The 15,450-nt window shown below is 48.2% G+C and overlaps 4 protein-coding genes across 4 annotated transcripts; 2 read left to right on the top strand and 2 right to left on the bottom strand.

Moving 5' to 3' along the window:
• Positions 1–4,172: 4,172 nt before the first annotated feature.
• I303_106381 (uncharacterized protein) lies at positions 4,173–6,964 on the top strand (the record flags this gene model as incomplete). The annotated part of the gene is made up of 5 exons (XM_018411621.1): positions 4,173–4,460; positions 4,519–4,834; positions 4,905–5,629; positions 5,689–6,067; positions 6,129–6,964. 5 exons carry the CDS (start codon positions 4,173–4,175, stop codon positions 6,962–6,964), a joined length of 2,544 nt encoding a protein of 847 aa, XP_018259433.1.
• A 701-nt stretch (positions 6,965–7,665) lies between these two features.
• I303_106380 (uncharacterized protein) lies at positions 7,666–9,817 on the top strand (the record flags this gene model as incomplete). Its single annotated transcript, XM_018411622.1, has 8 exons — positions 7,666–7,901; positions 8,085–8,172; positions 8,332–8,565; positions 8,674–8,787; positions 8,854–8,979; positions 9,056–9,144; positions 9,253–9,445; positions 9,566–9,817. The coding sequence occupies 8 exons, from the start codon at positions 7,666–7,668 to the stop codon at positions 9,815–9,817; spliced, it is 1,332 nt and encodes a 443-aa protein (XP_018259434.1).
• A 597-nt stretch (positions 9,818–10,414) lies between these two features.
• I303_106379 (uncharacterized protein) lies at positions 10,415–12,729 on the bottom strand (the record flags this gene model as incomplete). Its single annotated transcript, XM_065969361.1, has 7 exons — positions 10,415–10,648; positions 10,737–10,807; positions 10,997–11,205; positions 11,388–11,779; positions 11,925–12,068; positions 12,205–12,313; positions 12,566–12,729. 7 exons carry the CDS (start codon positions 12,727–12,729, stop codon positions 10,415–10,417), a joined length of 1,323 nt encoding a protein of 440 aa, XP_065825433.1.
• A 672-nt stretch (positions 12,730–13,401) lies between these two features.
• On the bottom strand, positions 13,402–15,198 carry I303_106378 (uncharacterized protein; the record flags this gene model as incomplete). The annotated part of the gene is made up of 5 exons (XM_018411624.1): positions 13,402–13,828; positions 13,958–14,026; positions 14,269–14,425; positions 14,712–14,967; positions 15,133–15,198. The coding sequence occupies 5 exons, from the start codon at positions 15,196–15,198 to the stop codon at positions 13,402–13,404; spliced, it is 975 nt and encodes a 324-aa protein (XP_018259436.1).
• Positions 15,199–15,450: the final 252 nt, after the last annotated feature.

Below are 15,450 nucleotides of genomic sequence, written 5' to 3'. Positions count from 1 at the left end.
GTCTCGTACTTCACGTCCCACACTTTCAGAGGGGTTTGCGTCATCCTTTTTCTGGTGGGATAACTTAATGCCGAGCGATCGCGGAAAAGTAAATCCTGTAGAGAGAGGTAGGGTACGAGTAATACGCGATTGCCCACCCCGCCGGCCCTTCCCAGTAGACATACCATACATGCATGTAGCTCACTGACGAGCAGCAGATCAATGACCCCCCCCCTCACTCATGTGGAAAGTGGAAATCAGACATCCGAAACCCGACATAGCGTACACTCCGATTATACGGAACCAGCAACACTCTAAGCAGCACCTCGTCATGCTATATACAATGCAGGGTAAAGTAATGTCGAAAGAAGGTGTAAGCGATCTCCTCTTCTGCTGAATTTGATAATCTCGAATCTAAAGCGAAAAGACGCAAACGAATAAAATGATGAAAACAAGCAGTCAACTGCCGGACCGGTCTCCAAAATGCCCGCCCGCGATTATACGATTATACTTGTAATTTACAGTACCGCCCGCTCTTGCCGTAGTGTGAAAAAAGCCTATTTAGGATAACTTAAGTTAGACGATTTGGGGCCTGGAGTGTTTTTTTCGTTTTTCTTTTTCCTTTTGGAAAATGAGTAACCTGACGTATGTACTCCTTCTCGTCTCCTTTCTCCGGTGTTGATCTTTTGATGAGCCCATCTGCAAGTGGATCGCTGTCATTTGTTATGCAATCTGTCATGGCAAAATACAATGTAGGTCTTATTCCGATAGTGTACGCTACGCTACTTGTATCTGCATGCATGTATGAATGAATGAACTAAACACAATGATGTGTCTGAGTATGACTGCCATGATAGGAATGCAGCATGAGTAAGATGCACTCCATCTCCGCTGACCCCGACGAGAACAAGGTGGGGAAAGAAAGAGGGGATCCATGAGGGCCAAAAGCCAGGGTTCATTTGGTAAAGGGTTCGGGGAATATCTCCATGATGCGGCCCGAAAAAAACGAAACAAACGAGCGGAAAAGAAAAGTGCTCAAATCATATGTATGTTGATTGCATATGATTTACGCCGAAGCCACCTCGTAGTGAAGAGCAAAGCAGGCCTGGGGGAGGAACACTTGCCGCTTTACCGCTCCATCGCTGATGGGCAACAAAGAGCGAAGGAGAAGTGAAGTGAAGTGCGTAATCTAATTTATTCTATTACCCACTTGATAGACAAACAGGGTCAGGTCATTTTCGTCCGACGTTCCGGATCTTTCTTGCGGTGAGACACAACTCAAGACAAGGTCAAAGAAAGACGCAAGACAACAGCCGCCGATACCGACGTTAGATTCACAATCTATTCCATCTCTATCTCACTCGTTTACTTCTCACCATCGAATATCCTTTGACCAGACTGGATCAATCGCACTGATCGCACGGCTGGTATCTCTTAGAAGCGCTGTACTCCTCATTCAACGTACAGGTCGTACTGTTCAGCTGGAAATCCCTCAAAGCATTTAATAACATTAGCCGCTCGGTAGACGTACTGGAAAGGAAACAAGGTTTTACGGAATAACAGCTCCGACCAATTCAACACCAAACTAATCCTGCTCACCGCTCATTGCTCAAGCCGCTTACCTTGCCCGTACTACCCATACCGCAAATCAATTACCCCGTGATCGTTACAAGTATCCATCTAGCTTGTTAGACTCAGATCCTACCGCATACCGATCCATCGCTACGCCCAGGCGGCCCTCTAGAAGAAGGGGAAACAAAGCGTTTGAGCTTCTTCTCGGATCCTACTTCAAACAAGCACACAAAAGGCATCTCCTTTCCTTATTCTGTCAACTATTTATTTGGAATTCCCTTCCGAACCCCGATCAATCTCTGGTGTTCTGCCGTTGGATCATTTCCCGACCAAATTCAATAATTGCAAAGCGCAACCGTGAACACAATATACAATACAAACCCCTGAAATCCATTTTGGAATATTAGACGGAGTTTTTCTTCCCAAGGGCCCCCTCATCCCCTCATCACCCCGACTGCTTACCGCACCAACCGAAACCGAAACCTGTCCTTTGGAGAGGACGGATACAATAATTACTCGGCACTTCCATCCCTCCCCCACCTTGCACTAAACGTTATATACTGCGTTGGATTGTCAAGTGAATTCATCTTTTACCTTTCTACATCGCTTAAAACTTGGTATCCGTTTACAAGTCCTAGAAGATATACAGGTGAGTATTCGCTCGCACCTTGTGACGGCCCCACTTGGCTACTCGCTGTGCCTCGGGGATTCTCCAAGCTTATCATGCATCAAGCTGATCTGTATTCTTTCTTCTGCTTACATCAGACCGGCCAAACAACGTACAATCCTCGTTCATCCGGCCAAACAGTCGTCAAACAGCGAATTAATTAGCTCAGCCAGGTATTTCGGGTCATCTGAAAGGGTGAGTTGACCTTTTTCTTATTTAGTCGCTGGGAACGATCCTTTGGTCTCTATCTCGTTTCATGCGTCGGGCGGAGCATGTTGTTTGTTCCAAATTGATCTATTTGATCCCTACTTGTATCGATCCCCCACTTGAGCCAGATGGCTTATTGCAACACCATCCTTTCGAACAACGCAAAACCACTTCTCTCCCCACCTTCCCCACTTCCCCCATCATCATATCACGCTCAAGCTTTTCTCAATTGTTTCGACCATTGACAACGCCCTTTGTCCGGCGGTAATCGTATGATTCGAGTCGATGCTGATCATTGGATCATACATTCTTATGTTCGCCTTCCCCCTGCTTACCCGGCGATATCGAACATCGAACATCGAACATCGAACATCATCGACCCGTGATCTGCGCCGTCGCTTTCAATCGAATCTGAATTATCGGACGTTCCTCGGTGTTCCGGTAACGCTGCTTCCCTCCTCCCGACCAACACGGATCTGCACAATCCGCCTCGGTTTGCCATCCCCCATCTTCTCTTTTGGACTCCGCTCTGCTTTCTGTTTCGAATTTGACTTCTTCTCTGACCATCTGACCATCTGACCGCGGCCTCTTCCTGATTGTATGTGGGTTTGTGCGCATCAACATCACCCTGACGCCACTACCTCGTTTCCTTTGGATCTCTGCCTTTCTGTCTTTCTATTTGTGATCATCATCATCATTCCCCCCATCCTCGCACTTGCCCGTCTCCGCCTATCCGCCGGTTGTAATCGTGCTAAAATGACTCACTAAATTGTCTGTACCTGTGACCGTGTTACTTTTACACAACGCTATAGTTGCTTGACTCCCATCAAATCGCACACTTCGCCTTCGCACTCGCATCGCCATCGCCATCGCCATCGCCATCCGCTGCCAATTCACTGTTTCATACATTCGCATCTCCTATCACAACGGATTTCGCTCTGGTCATTCTTACCTTTGTAACACCGTGACGACTCGCGCAGCCGAACCTTTCGTACGGGCGGAGCTTCCTCTGATCTTCTCAAACATTGTCAAAGTCGATAAGGTCAAACTCAGAGCTTAGACCATCGCACTCGCAGTCACCTTTGTACCGATCGAACGATCTCCCCACCCTCCGACTACGACATCTCTCGATCACCCTTACTCACAAGCCTCATATAAGGTTCAGATCCTTTCTGACTGATATCTTCTGGAGGTGATTTTCCTACTCTGTGTCGCCTTCTGGAAAAAGAGCCATCATTGCTATTCGTTATCTCGCTTATCTCGAAACATTCAAAAAGGAAGCAACACCGACATCATCGCTGACGGGGACCGAGCAATAGAAGCTTTCTCGGCGCAAGCGACTCGACCGACTTCTTCTTCGTCCGATCGCACCATCGCACCTTCTTAGCTGCGCCTCAACGTTAAAGCAACTGCTGTCAAGCATCAGCTCTCCGGTCTTCGATTATATAAGCCATCTTTTTGACAATCAAACGGGACGGAATACAAATCTTTCCCCTTTCAACCCTTTCGCCATCGCCACCATATTATCTAGTCGATTATCAAAAAGCGAGTACTGTGCTCGATGACAATATCGATAACATACGACACATCACCACATTCTTACAGTGGTATTCACCTTCACAAAACCCCCCAGCTAATTACTAAGAGCAAACCTATTTCTCCATCTTTCTATCCATCACCTAAATCGATGAATCTGCCATCGATGAACCTGGGCGAAAGCTCAAAACACGCCCACCCTTCTGACAAGATGTCACCGCCTGGACCACCTCTTCATCATCCTTCAGCAATTAGAAGAGAGTCATTCCATTATTCAGGAGAAAGACCTCACCCACCGACATTCAAATCAGCTTATAGCTATTCGAATCCTTCTACGAACACCTTATTGCGCACACCGAAAGACATAGAGGCCAAGAATGATTGGCAGAACTCTCCTCAAAAAACGTCCCCGGCTTCGGACAAGATGATTGATAAGGAAGAGCTCACGACCAAAGGTCGAAAGAGGAAGAGATTGGCTAAAGCTTGTAGTGCCTGTCACGTAAGTCCCAATTTGATCGACCTGATTCATCGGGAGACTGATAGCTTATATCGTGCAGAAAAACAAACGACGATGCGATGGTTTTGCTCCATGCTCAAATTGCGAGTTTTCCAATCGACCATGTCTTTACGTGAACGCGCAAGGCGAACCTATACCGCCGCCCAGGACCAGAGACTCTTCGACGGTTCCCGCTCGACCAGTTAAAGAAGATGGCAAATCCGCTGATGCCGCTCATGAGAGGAAGACCAGTGGCGAGAGCAACTGGTCGAGAAGAGAAAGCATCAAAGACGACGCGGACGTGCTCAAACGGCCATCTCTTGGCCCCATACAAATGGTTGAGCAAGATTCGTCATTGAGTGCCGAACTTATCGATAGTGAGTCTTTTCGCGCGATCTGATTGGCTGAGCGAGTACGCGATACTGATCGTCGTCACTTTATCATCAGTCTTCTTCAAACGATGCGCGCCCCTTTCAACGATGTTCCATTCGCCGACCTTCCAATACCGCCTATACATGAATCAAGTTTCGCCCATCTTACTTGATGTGATCTACGCATTCTCCTCCCGTCTATGCGAAAATCCTGCTTTCCTCTCGACATTCTCGCCTTCTCAGCCTGCGCATCTACGCGGCGAACCCTTTGTTCATCGAGCGCACGGGGCGGCACAGAGGATGATCGAGATCAGAAAGTCATGGAATGAAGAGGAAAGGCGTATGGACAGAGGGACATGGCAAGAAACAGAATTAGCTCAGGCGTGTTACCTGCTCAGCATCTATTTCAGCTGTCTCAGACAACCTAAGATTGGACTGTTCTATCTCGATTCGGGTATCGATATTTTACGATCCACAAACTCATCATACATCCCGCCTCCTGCTGCTCACCTCAGCCTTGGTCCAATAGAATACAACACCCTCATGGAAACTAGGACCAGGACATTCTGGCTCTTGGTCTTCCACGATTTGTGCGCTGCCGCTAATGGCCGCATCCGACGCTTCACCGAAGCAGAGCTTGGGAATATACCTCTACCGGCCAGCGAAAGTCACTGGAATAGATGGGGAGGTAATGCCGCTGGAGGCCGAGAGCCTGGTAGACGGGACGGCCTGGTCATTGGTAGTGGAAACTGGCCAGGCGGGGAAGGCCAAATTGGAGAGCTTGGCCATGTTTTACGTATCGTAAGTTTGGGAGTAGCAGCTGCGATAGCCCTTGCGAGTTTGGCTAATTCTGTTTTTAGCTGTCCATCTTCGCGGACATCATGACTTTGGCTACGGACACTCAATCAGATCGTTCGGAACCCAAACAGAACCTCGCCTCAAGATATGAGTCTGCTTTGAAAGGATGGGCATTATCCTTACCGCGACATTTGCACTTCGACGAGCACAACCTCTCGGCTGCGGTCAGCAAGCTTGCCTCGCCCGTGGCGGAGACCAAGATGACTGGCTGGATGTATGCTTATATGCACGCCGTAGCGGAATGCGGGATGTTCTACCTCCAAGCTGCTGTCGCGCAGTATACAGACGGTGCGTACACCGCTCAAAGGCAGAGTCAAGCCGTGGACAATTTGACGGTCATCATGGATACCATTGGTAAGAACGGACGTGAGGGATGTTGCTGTAAGTCAGCTCTCAAGCATAAAATACCTCTAGCTTTAGCTGATCGCTGCTCTGGGTATAGTCCTTTTCCCTCTCTTCGTGGTGTCAAACTGGCAGGAGCATCTCAAGATGTCCAACTTGGTAGTCCCTGGGCCTCAACAAGCTATGATGGAAGATCGACTATCTCTCTGGTGGAACGAGATGAAGCTGGAGTGGGGTACAGATCGACACGAACTACTTCAACGTGGATTTTACTCCTTGAACAATTCGACCACGATTCCACCTTCTTTGGCTACCCCTCGTTACTCCCAATCTCACTCAGCTATCGAGCTTCCCTCTTCAGGCTTAGGTCTGAGTCTATATCAAACATCACCGGTCAGGCAGATGACGGAGACCGGCTCAGCCATCTCAGCGACATCGCCCGTGTCCACAATGTCAATTTCGACTCCCCACATGTCGTCGTATGGTCGATTCTCCACTAGCTCGGCCACGACCCTCCCACCACTCAGACCTAGAGCTCAGTCGTCCGCCGCGTCGATGGGCTACAACTACGGTTCCAAACGATCACCTTCCCCGCCGCTCCATCGGGACATGAGAAGTAACAGTTCTTTGCTCCCTGGTTTAGGCCGAGTTTCCGATCGATCCGAACCAATCTCTTTGCCGCCTTTATCGGCGGATTTATCGTCGCATGGCAAATTCAGAGAACCCAGCTTGTCGATATCTACGACTAGTCCGAGACATCATCCATACGCCAGATCTCCGCGGATGTCATGGGCCGGCCCGACCAGTATAGGCAGATCACCTATGGGAGGAGAGAGGAAGGAAAGTAATCATTTAATGGGCATTGCGGCGTTGGTCAGTGCAGCGGAGAGTGAGAGTGAGAAGGAAAAAGAGAGGAGGACTTTGACGACTGCCTAGAGCGATTGGACAGTAGTGGGCATCATGTATCCGTAGCAAAGTCATGTGTTGCTCTTTTCTCTTCTTTGCCTGATTGTTGTTTTATCTTTGATATGCTTCTGTCGCTGTTTCTGGGTGTATTTGTATTCACACGAAATAAGGTCTTGCCTTTTACGATGTTCATTTGTTCGCTCGTTAGACTGTATTCTCATTGACTTTGATCTAGTATATACCGATGTTCGAGTTAATACGGTGATGGACATGTCTTTCATTGTAGATACTTTGACTTGCTCTCCTGTCCTCCTTGCCTGTGCTGTCAGATGACTTTGAAATTGCATCTCTATGCTTGTGTCCCGTCACGCATGTCTATGCCCAACCCAAACCCTACGACGAATAATTCTCGCCTTTGCCCGATGGCTTGGAAGTTCGGTTAATACGATAGGGTTATATGCCGAGAAAGAAGCCCGAAAGATGACATTCTTGACTTTCTGTCTGCATATATGTTGTCGCTCATGTATCAAACAAATCCAGTATAATAAAAATCCGTACTCACTTGCACCAATTCTGATCACTGTGCACTTTGGGCGTCCCCCTTCGTCGTGTTCATCTTCAGCTGAGCAGCGGACTTCGCACTCGGCGCACTATTTTCAAGTCTGTCATTCCACCATACGCAAAACAAAAGTCTTTGACCTCGAATGTACAGTACTTAGGATCAGCCAACCATGACGGTTCCCACCACACCAGCAGCACCATCAGCCTACGCTGGACCACTGAAAGTAGCTCAGACGGAATACGCACAACGTAATCCGAGATCATACGAGGCATGGCAAGAAGCGACTTTATCATTACCTGGAGGCGGAACTCGATCGTCCATCTTCGTTCATCCGTTCCCCCTATTCATCGAGCGGGGGGAGGGGAAGTGGGTATTTGATTTGGATGGGCATCAGTATCAGGATTTGTAAGTTTCCTTTCTCATCCGTCTACCTATCCTTATTCGTTCTGCTATCAAATCTGCATCTGCGCCTGATACCATATTCAAGGCTGAAAACTCATATACCTCTGTCGCTTCGCCTCATCCCCATCATGACCCCGCGCCCTAAGACCAGATGCTGATATCATTCCAACCTTGGCACACACACAGCGTATCGGACTTCACCAGTGGGATATATGGGAAATCGAACCCCATCTTGAAAGACGCTATAACGAGAGCACTGGATAATGGCTTACAAGTGAGTTGCCTTGATAGTGAACCGTGCTAGACCCAACTTTCATCCTCTCATACTGCGTATTGGGTATTGGATTATCCCAACGCCCACAGAATGCACCAAGACGGAGTGCTGATTCGTGTCGATCGCTACACTTGTATTTGTGTCAAACTCTCATCGCAGCTCGGAGCACATACCAAGACGGAATCTCTCCTCGCTTCCGAATTATGCGCTCGATTCCCCTCGATAGACTTGGTCCGCTTCGCCAACTCAGGAACCGAGGCGAACATATTAGCTATCTCGATCGGACTGGAATATACACGGCGGAAGAAGGTGGTCGTGTTCAAGGGAGGTTATCATGGGAGTGTGTTATCGCATTTCGGCGAAGACGATGGAGGGGATCTGAAAGTGCCTTATGTGAGTCTGATCGCAAGTTTAGGAAGGGAAGATCCACATAAGCCATGAGATCAACTCAGGATATGCAATGACAAGGAATGACAGCTTATTCTGGTTTGTTGTCAATAGGATTTCCTGGTCTGTCCGTATAATGATATAAGCGGAACACGAGATGCGATCGAGCAGCATAAAGATGACATAGGAGTCATATTGGTGGAACCCATGCTAGGGGCTGGTGGATGCGTGAGTCAACTATACAAGCTAGACTACCTACTGATCGTGCTAAATCTGACAAATTGATCAACATAGCACCCCGGTACACCCGACTTTTTGCAGGGTCTAAGAGATCTAGCAGACGAAATAGGAGCTGTATTGATTTTCGATGAAGTACAAACTGCTCGATTGAGTACAGGTGGACGACAGAAGATACTAGGAGTGAGTACCCTCAACCCAGCCCCTCTTTTGCTTTGGCCTCAGCTGACCTCAAGTCATCGGGTTCCTCTCGTCCCAGATAACTCCGGATATGACTACGCTGGGTAAATTCTTCGGGGGCGGTTTCGCATTTGGTGCTTTCGGAGGAAAGAGGGAGATCATGTCATTGTGAGTTGCTTCGCGGATACTCGATGGATTTCAATGGACCGATTATATTCTGGCTTGTCCTACGCCTCAGCTTTCATTTTCAATTGTTGACGCCCGCTTCTTCACCAGGTTCGACGCTCGCCATCCGCAATCCATCGCTCACGGAAGCACATTCAACAACTCCCCTCTAACTATGATCGCCGGTCTCACCGCGGTCCAGAAGATCCTGACACAGGAGAACCTCGACAAACTGAATCAAATGGGAGACGAGTTCCGAGAGAACGTGAATTTACACACATCTCAGAACGCTATACCATTCTCCGTGAGTCGCATCTCGTCGAGACGGATCAACGTCCTTGTCACCCCAAATTTCACGCTCAGATCGATGCATGTTTGATAAGGAATGCCTAGCTGACTCAATTGACAATGTTTACTTTGTTAGATAACTGGTTTAGGCTCGATCAACCAGGTCCATTTCCATCCTAGTACCGATGGCAGCCAAACGCAGTCCCAAACGCAAATGCGCAAAGAAGGATTAGACCTGTTCTACTTCAAGTTATTAGAGAAGGGGTATTGGATCTCGCAAAGAGGGCTGATCTCGCTCAATTTCGAAATGACCCGCGAAGACGTCAAGGCGTTCGAGAAGGCTGTGATCGATTCAATTGATCAGGTGTACGCATGTCGGACAGGATAAGGATAAGAGAGTATCTCTACGCACGATTGTGACTGAATGGGGTTGTACCGCTGTACCGATGCACCGCTGTACCGGCTAGAAGCACGTTCGAAGCATGTTTTAAAGCAAGATGATGCGGGATAGAATAGGATAGAATGGAATTGAGTGGATCGAGATAGAAGATAGAAGTTAGAAGATAGAAGATAGACAAGGTAGAGACGGGGCGAGATCTATACCGACATTGATGTTGTTTTCTTTATCCAGATTGGAACTTCAGATGTTTCTGATGATCTCGGGGTTGTAGTACTATTGCGCCACCCTGCTCTGCGCTAGCCGGACTTGCCCAGTGCACATCGGTATGATAGCAATATGAAGGTCGTCTCGTTCTCGTTTCAAATTCGATGCGATGTGGCAATGATAATACAACAGAATGTTTATGCGCTTCTGAATATCTTCTCTTCCCTTGGCTTCTCCTTCTCTTGCTATGCTATTTCACTGTTTTTGATGCCTCTCGATCGAGATTAGGACTGATATTCACTGTTGTATTTTCTTCTTCTTCTACTACTTCTTCATTCCTCCAGCCTCATTGACCCTTTCCTCATTTCCTCACTGGCGATCTTATTCTACGTCCATACCGCTATCTCTTCCAACTCCATTCGTATTGCTTGCCGCGATGTCACCGTTTCCGGTTCCATTCAGATTGAAGTTGGTTTCAGGCGCCGATGAAGTTCCTCCTTCATCCCCATTGAGAGGACGCCGATGTTTTTCTTCCTTAGTCAAAGCAGGATTCGGTTTCGCCGTAAATCGATATTTGTAAGGTTCCTTCCTCTCTTCACTGAGTTCCGATTCCGCCTAGATTGCAAGAGACAGCAACGTTCACACACCAACATCAGCTTCTGGTCATCTTCTTCAAAAGTGAGGCATTTGGGTTTGGACTCACTACGATATATGTCAGCAGACCATCATCTATCAGACCCTCGTTCATGTACTTGAGGATGTCCGCCAGACATGCTGAAGTGTGATTAGAAACACAAGATCAGCGACAGTCGTCTTTCTTTTCACTCGAGTAAGATGATGCGCTTCAATTTGGACGACCCCGCTTATACAAATCGGAGGCGAACCCTTCTATTTTTGCTTTTGCGGTTGGAGGTGGAATCCGATTCTGATGTGACGCAATCAGAGAAAAGAGGTCGAACTCACATTTGACCATGTTCAAATCAGCCCCTCGTACACCCAATCCATCTTGCGTTCTAACCACGTCCACGTCGAACCTCTCCCTCTCACTCAGCTCCGAGGCGAACATCAGACAATCCGAGAGGGGCACTTGATCGATAATGCTGATGAGCAAGGTAAATGCTGCGAAGGCTATGATTTGCGCAGGGTAGAGTATTGCTATTGGCGACAACAATCTGAGTGAGAGCCACACGCCAGAGAAAGTTAATCGTCAGCTTCGTTTCGTTCCGTTCCGTCTCTAAGGGAGCCAGTTGATATCTCCTCTACTTGCTCGTGTTTTCTGATGGAGGATGAATATGACCAGTTGGAGATGAGTGATGGAAGCATAAGTGAAACAGAAGCGTCAAATATAACTCACGATTCCGATAACAATGCCCAACCTATTTCTTTGATGCTATTCTCCGACAATCGCCCCACTCCGTTCGCATGTCCATTTGTATCTCTCTTCCATTTCTCATCGATGAGCGTAGTTCCATTCCCAGTCCCATCCGAAGAGTTGGTCGCAGTCGCAGTCGCCGGAGGAACATCATCCTTATTCTCACGCTGCCCCCTCAGTCCCTCGCTCCCTATGGCATTCTGTCCGACCGCACGCACACCCGTACGCGCAATCATCTCGTCTAGCCCTCTGACAGATTTATAGAGCGCGTTCCAGGGCTGTTCGACGGCCATATCGAAACATAGCGTCTCTAGCAGGATCTCTTCGGTGGCTAGGATGGATTTTTCCCATGATCGATATTCCCTGGAGGGTTGCTGCAAAGTGAGATCAGAATTAGCTCCTTACCCCATGAATCATTTTGTTCTGTATTGCAGATAGTAAGGAGTTTGAAGACAAAAGACGATGATCGGGATTTAACGGGGAATTGTATCAAATTCGAATCAATGGCGACTAACTCACCTCATGAGGATTGCTATCGGGATACCACCCTCTCGCATTCTTGTCTTTCTCGAACTTCGCGATGGACACATTGACCAGGTGTCGCAGCTTGAGCGGTTCTTCTTCGATCTTACTCGCCAAGAATAAGACCGTCGGAGCGATGAGCTAAACGTACGAACCCATGGGGCTTTAGCAAAAGACACACCCAAGGTCAAATTGCAATTGAATGCTGCCGATACGAGTGAATCGAGTAGATTGTGCTTGACATACTATATACTAGGAAGAAACTCAAAACACTCACGGTCTCTTCGAAGTCCTTGAATGACTTTCGCATATAGAAGCGATGTACCAATACAGAACCGACGACGAGCGTCCCTCGGAGATGTTGACACTCAGCATCGTCCCCGTGTCTAGGTAGCACCGAGTATCAGGCATGATTATCAGCTCCAGTATCTACTGCAGTGTCTAGTGTCCAGTATCCAGTGTCTAGTATTGAGTGTGCAGTGTCTAGTGTCTAGTTTTATGGATTGGGTGATTTGCTCCAGTATCGTATGGAGTGAACCCCCAACTTGGGTGTACAAAGGCCGAAGGGCACTTCAAGACAGTGACGGCGATTTTTGGCGTGAAGCAATGGAATGAATGGTCGAGTCGAGCTCACTCACACAAGGGAATTCGCTCTCAATGCCAAACTCCTCATATACTCAATCGTCAATTTCCTCCTCTTCAACTCGCTTTCCAACGGGATCCCATCATCTGGAGAAGGTGTATTATCTAAAGCCGACGGCGAGAATATCCATTGTTGTTCGACGGGTCGTAATTGTCTCATTTCCCACAAGTTGACAACACAGTCACAATCGCAGTCACAATCAAATTCGGAGTCAGATACCGAGTCGGAGTTGGATCACCACATAGGAACTTGTAGGGTTGAAATGTACTGTCTGAGAATGACTTTGAAAGCGACGATGATTGTAGTGTACGAGTCAAGTGGAGGAGTTGACGAGTTGACGAACGTTCAGAAGAAGGGATCAACATTAATTGCTCGTATAATTTAGATCCCGTCCTTGAGCCGTTATCGATCACCTCTTTTAAGGTTGACTTGATCAAGCGTCCTGTTCTGACTCTGAGCCTGACCTGGACTAACCGGAACTGTGCATAAGATTAACGAGCCCACAGACTACGCAATAAAACTACCGCATCTTTTGATGGGTCATGAAGTCTTTTATACGCTGTCTGTCACTTTTTATCTGCACAATTATGGCCATGGCACGAGTGATTTTCCTTTCCGAACGAATCAAGTTTTGTTTTTTTGCATGCGAAGAAGCACATCTCAGCCTGTCCCATGTGCGTGAACGTATACCAGGCTACCGAGTAAGAGCGAAAAAACGTGTCGCCATCCCCTTATCCCGTACCTCCTCTCACCATATCTATGCTATGCCAATTGTATCCATTTCCCTTCCTTACATCACCTACGTGACACCACATCCACATCCACATCCGCTTAAAGAGGACCGTGTCTTGCAGGCTTGGGTGGGTCGTAGACGATCTTCCTGGTTTTGAGGTACGACCATTTGAATCTCTTCACGTACAGCGAGATGGCCGTCAAGGTCGAGAGGATGATCAGGGCTTGTAGACCCATCTTCTTTCGTTGATCGTGTTCAGGTTCAGCAGCCCAGTTCAAGAATACAGTAACGTCTTTAGCCATTTGCGAGGTAGTGGCGGGTGTTCCGTCATCGTATTCGACCAAACCATCGAACAAGACTCGGGCCATGGCGATACCGCCTCCGGGGAAGTACGGGTTGTAGTTCATACCGTCAGCGAGCTTGACACCGGCGGGAGGGTCGCAGTATCCTGTCAAGAGCGAGTAGATGTAATCGGCGGCACCGTGTCGGGCTTTGACGATAAGCGAGAGATCGGGGGGAAGACCACTACATATTGGAGGAAAGATAATCAGCATCGACATCAATCCCCAGAATGAGTCAGGCGAAAAGCTGTTGTCTGATAGGCCAAGAGCAGATGCCTGCAAAGTGCTTGTGGATTGAAGAGCCCCTACTCACCCTCCGTTACCAGCTCGGGCAGCTTCCTCGTTGGGGTATGGTGCAGGCATGTAGTCCGCGAGCTTTCCTCTATGAACAGCCAAGAGCAGAACGTCAGCATCAACATTCTGCTGAGATCGCAACAGACAATTACGCCGATCGGATCAACGGCATTGAGAGCAACATCATGGACGTCACGGTATCCGATCTACGCCAATGCAATTGGCACTCCTATTGTCCTCCTTTCTCACCATCGAACTATCCCACTACGCGTCCGCTCGCCAGATTGCGCGATAGCCTCCAATGAACTGGGCAGATGAACCACCACTCACGGTCGTTGGAACATCTCTCCTTCGTCATTAGGTCCATCGGTGTACTCGACCTCCTCAGCCATAGCTTTGGCCTCGTCTACAGTGTGCGACACACCGACCAAGTTTCTCCACGCGATTCGATCGAGCGAGTGACAAGCCGAACAGACTTCTCTGTAGACTGCGAGTGGTATAGGGTGTCAGCTGGGTGTACTAAAGACTAAACCAGAAGAGCCGATCTCAAATATCATCCATCCTAGCTGCCATTCCACCTAGAATTCCTGGGCCGATATCCCTCCCAGTCTTCCATCCTCATTTTCGTTCATCGTTTATCTAATCGCTCATTCCCTAACACTGTATCCAGCAAGATACCATGTTTGCCGTGCATCCTTCCCACCTTGCAATATCATTGCAAACCCCGAACCCTCAACCCTGGCCCCAAGCCCCAAACTCAGATTCGAACTCACCTTGGTATCCCCGTCGAATACTGGCATGGTTAAAAGTCTCGAACGGGCCGTAATGCTCAAACGGCATTTTCGTAGGGTGCATACCGTTCTCCGCCGCAGAGTTGGCCGATGCTTCAGGTAACAACGATCCCAATCCGTATAGGTGGTTGTACCATACCAACGATCCTCCAGCTAATAACGTTGAAGATGCGATGGCTGTTTTCGAAGCGAGGAAGGGTGTTTGGGTGGAAGATGAGGTCGAGCTTGAGAATCGGGCCTGAGTCCACAACAATACAGATCAAGGTCAGTGTTCATTACATATCCATAGGAGACCATCCTCGTCATACAACGGTGATCCCCATCCGCGTTGTCATCTTGACTTGCACACTTGACACTTGACAAAGCCAATTCCCAATAAACCAAACCCAAAACCCAGACCCACCTTGCTGAGCGGCTTGACACCCGCTCCTACTCTGCTGACGAGCCTTGGGAAAGCTGAAGAGAGCATCGTGCGAGTTGAGTAGATTAGTCGATGTCGATGAGGAGGAGTAGGTTGACAATATGGATGTTTTCAAGATGGTCAGCGCAACAAGGGTCGAATTGCAGTAAATTCACTGGTTGAGGTGATTAATGGGATCAAATTGACCCATTCCCAATCTGCCAATCAACGGACACTCAATCATACACCAGAATCCGACTACACCCGGAATTATACCACGCGTGGCAATATTCCCGATGCCTATACCCAGGTGGCACCCTA

This window comes from Kwoniella dejecticola, chromosome 8, assembly GCF_000512565.2.
Source record: "Kwoniella dejecticola CBS 10117 chromosome 8, complete sequence".
Lineage (NCBI taxonomy): Eukaryota > Fungi > Basidiomycota > Tremellomycetes > Tremellales > Cryptococcaceae > Kwoniella > Kwoniella dejecticola.
This window is presented reverse-complemented; position numbering and strand designations above follow the sequence as displayed.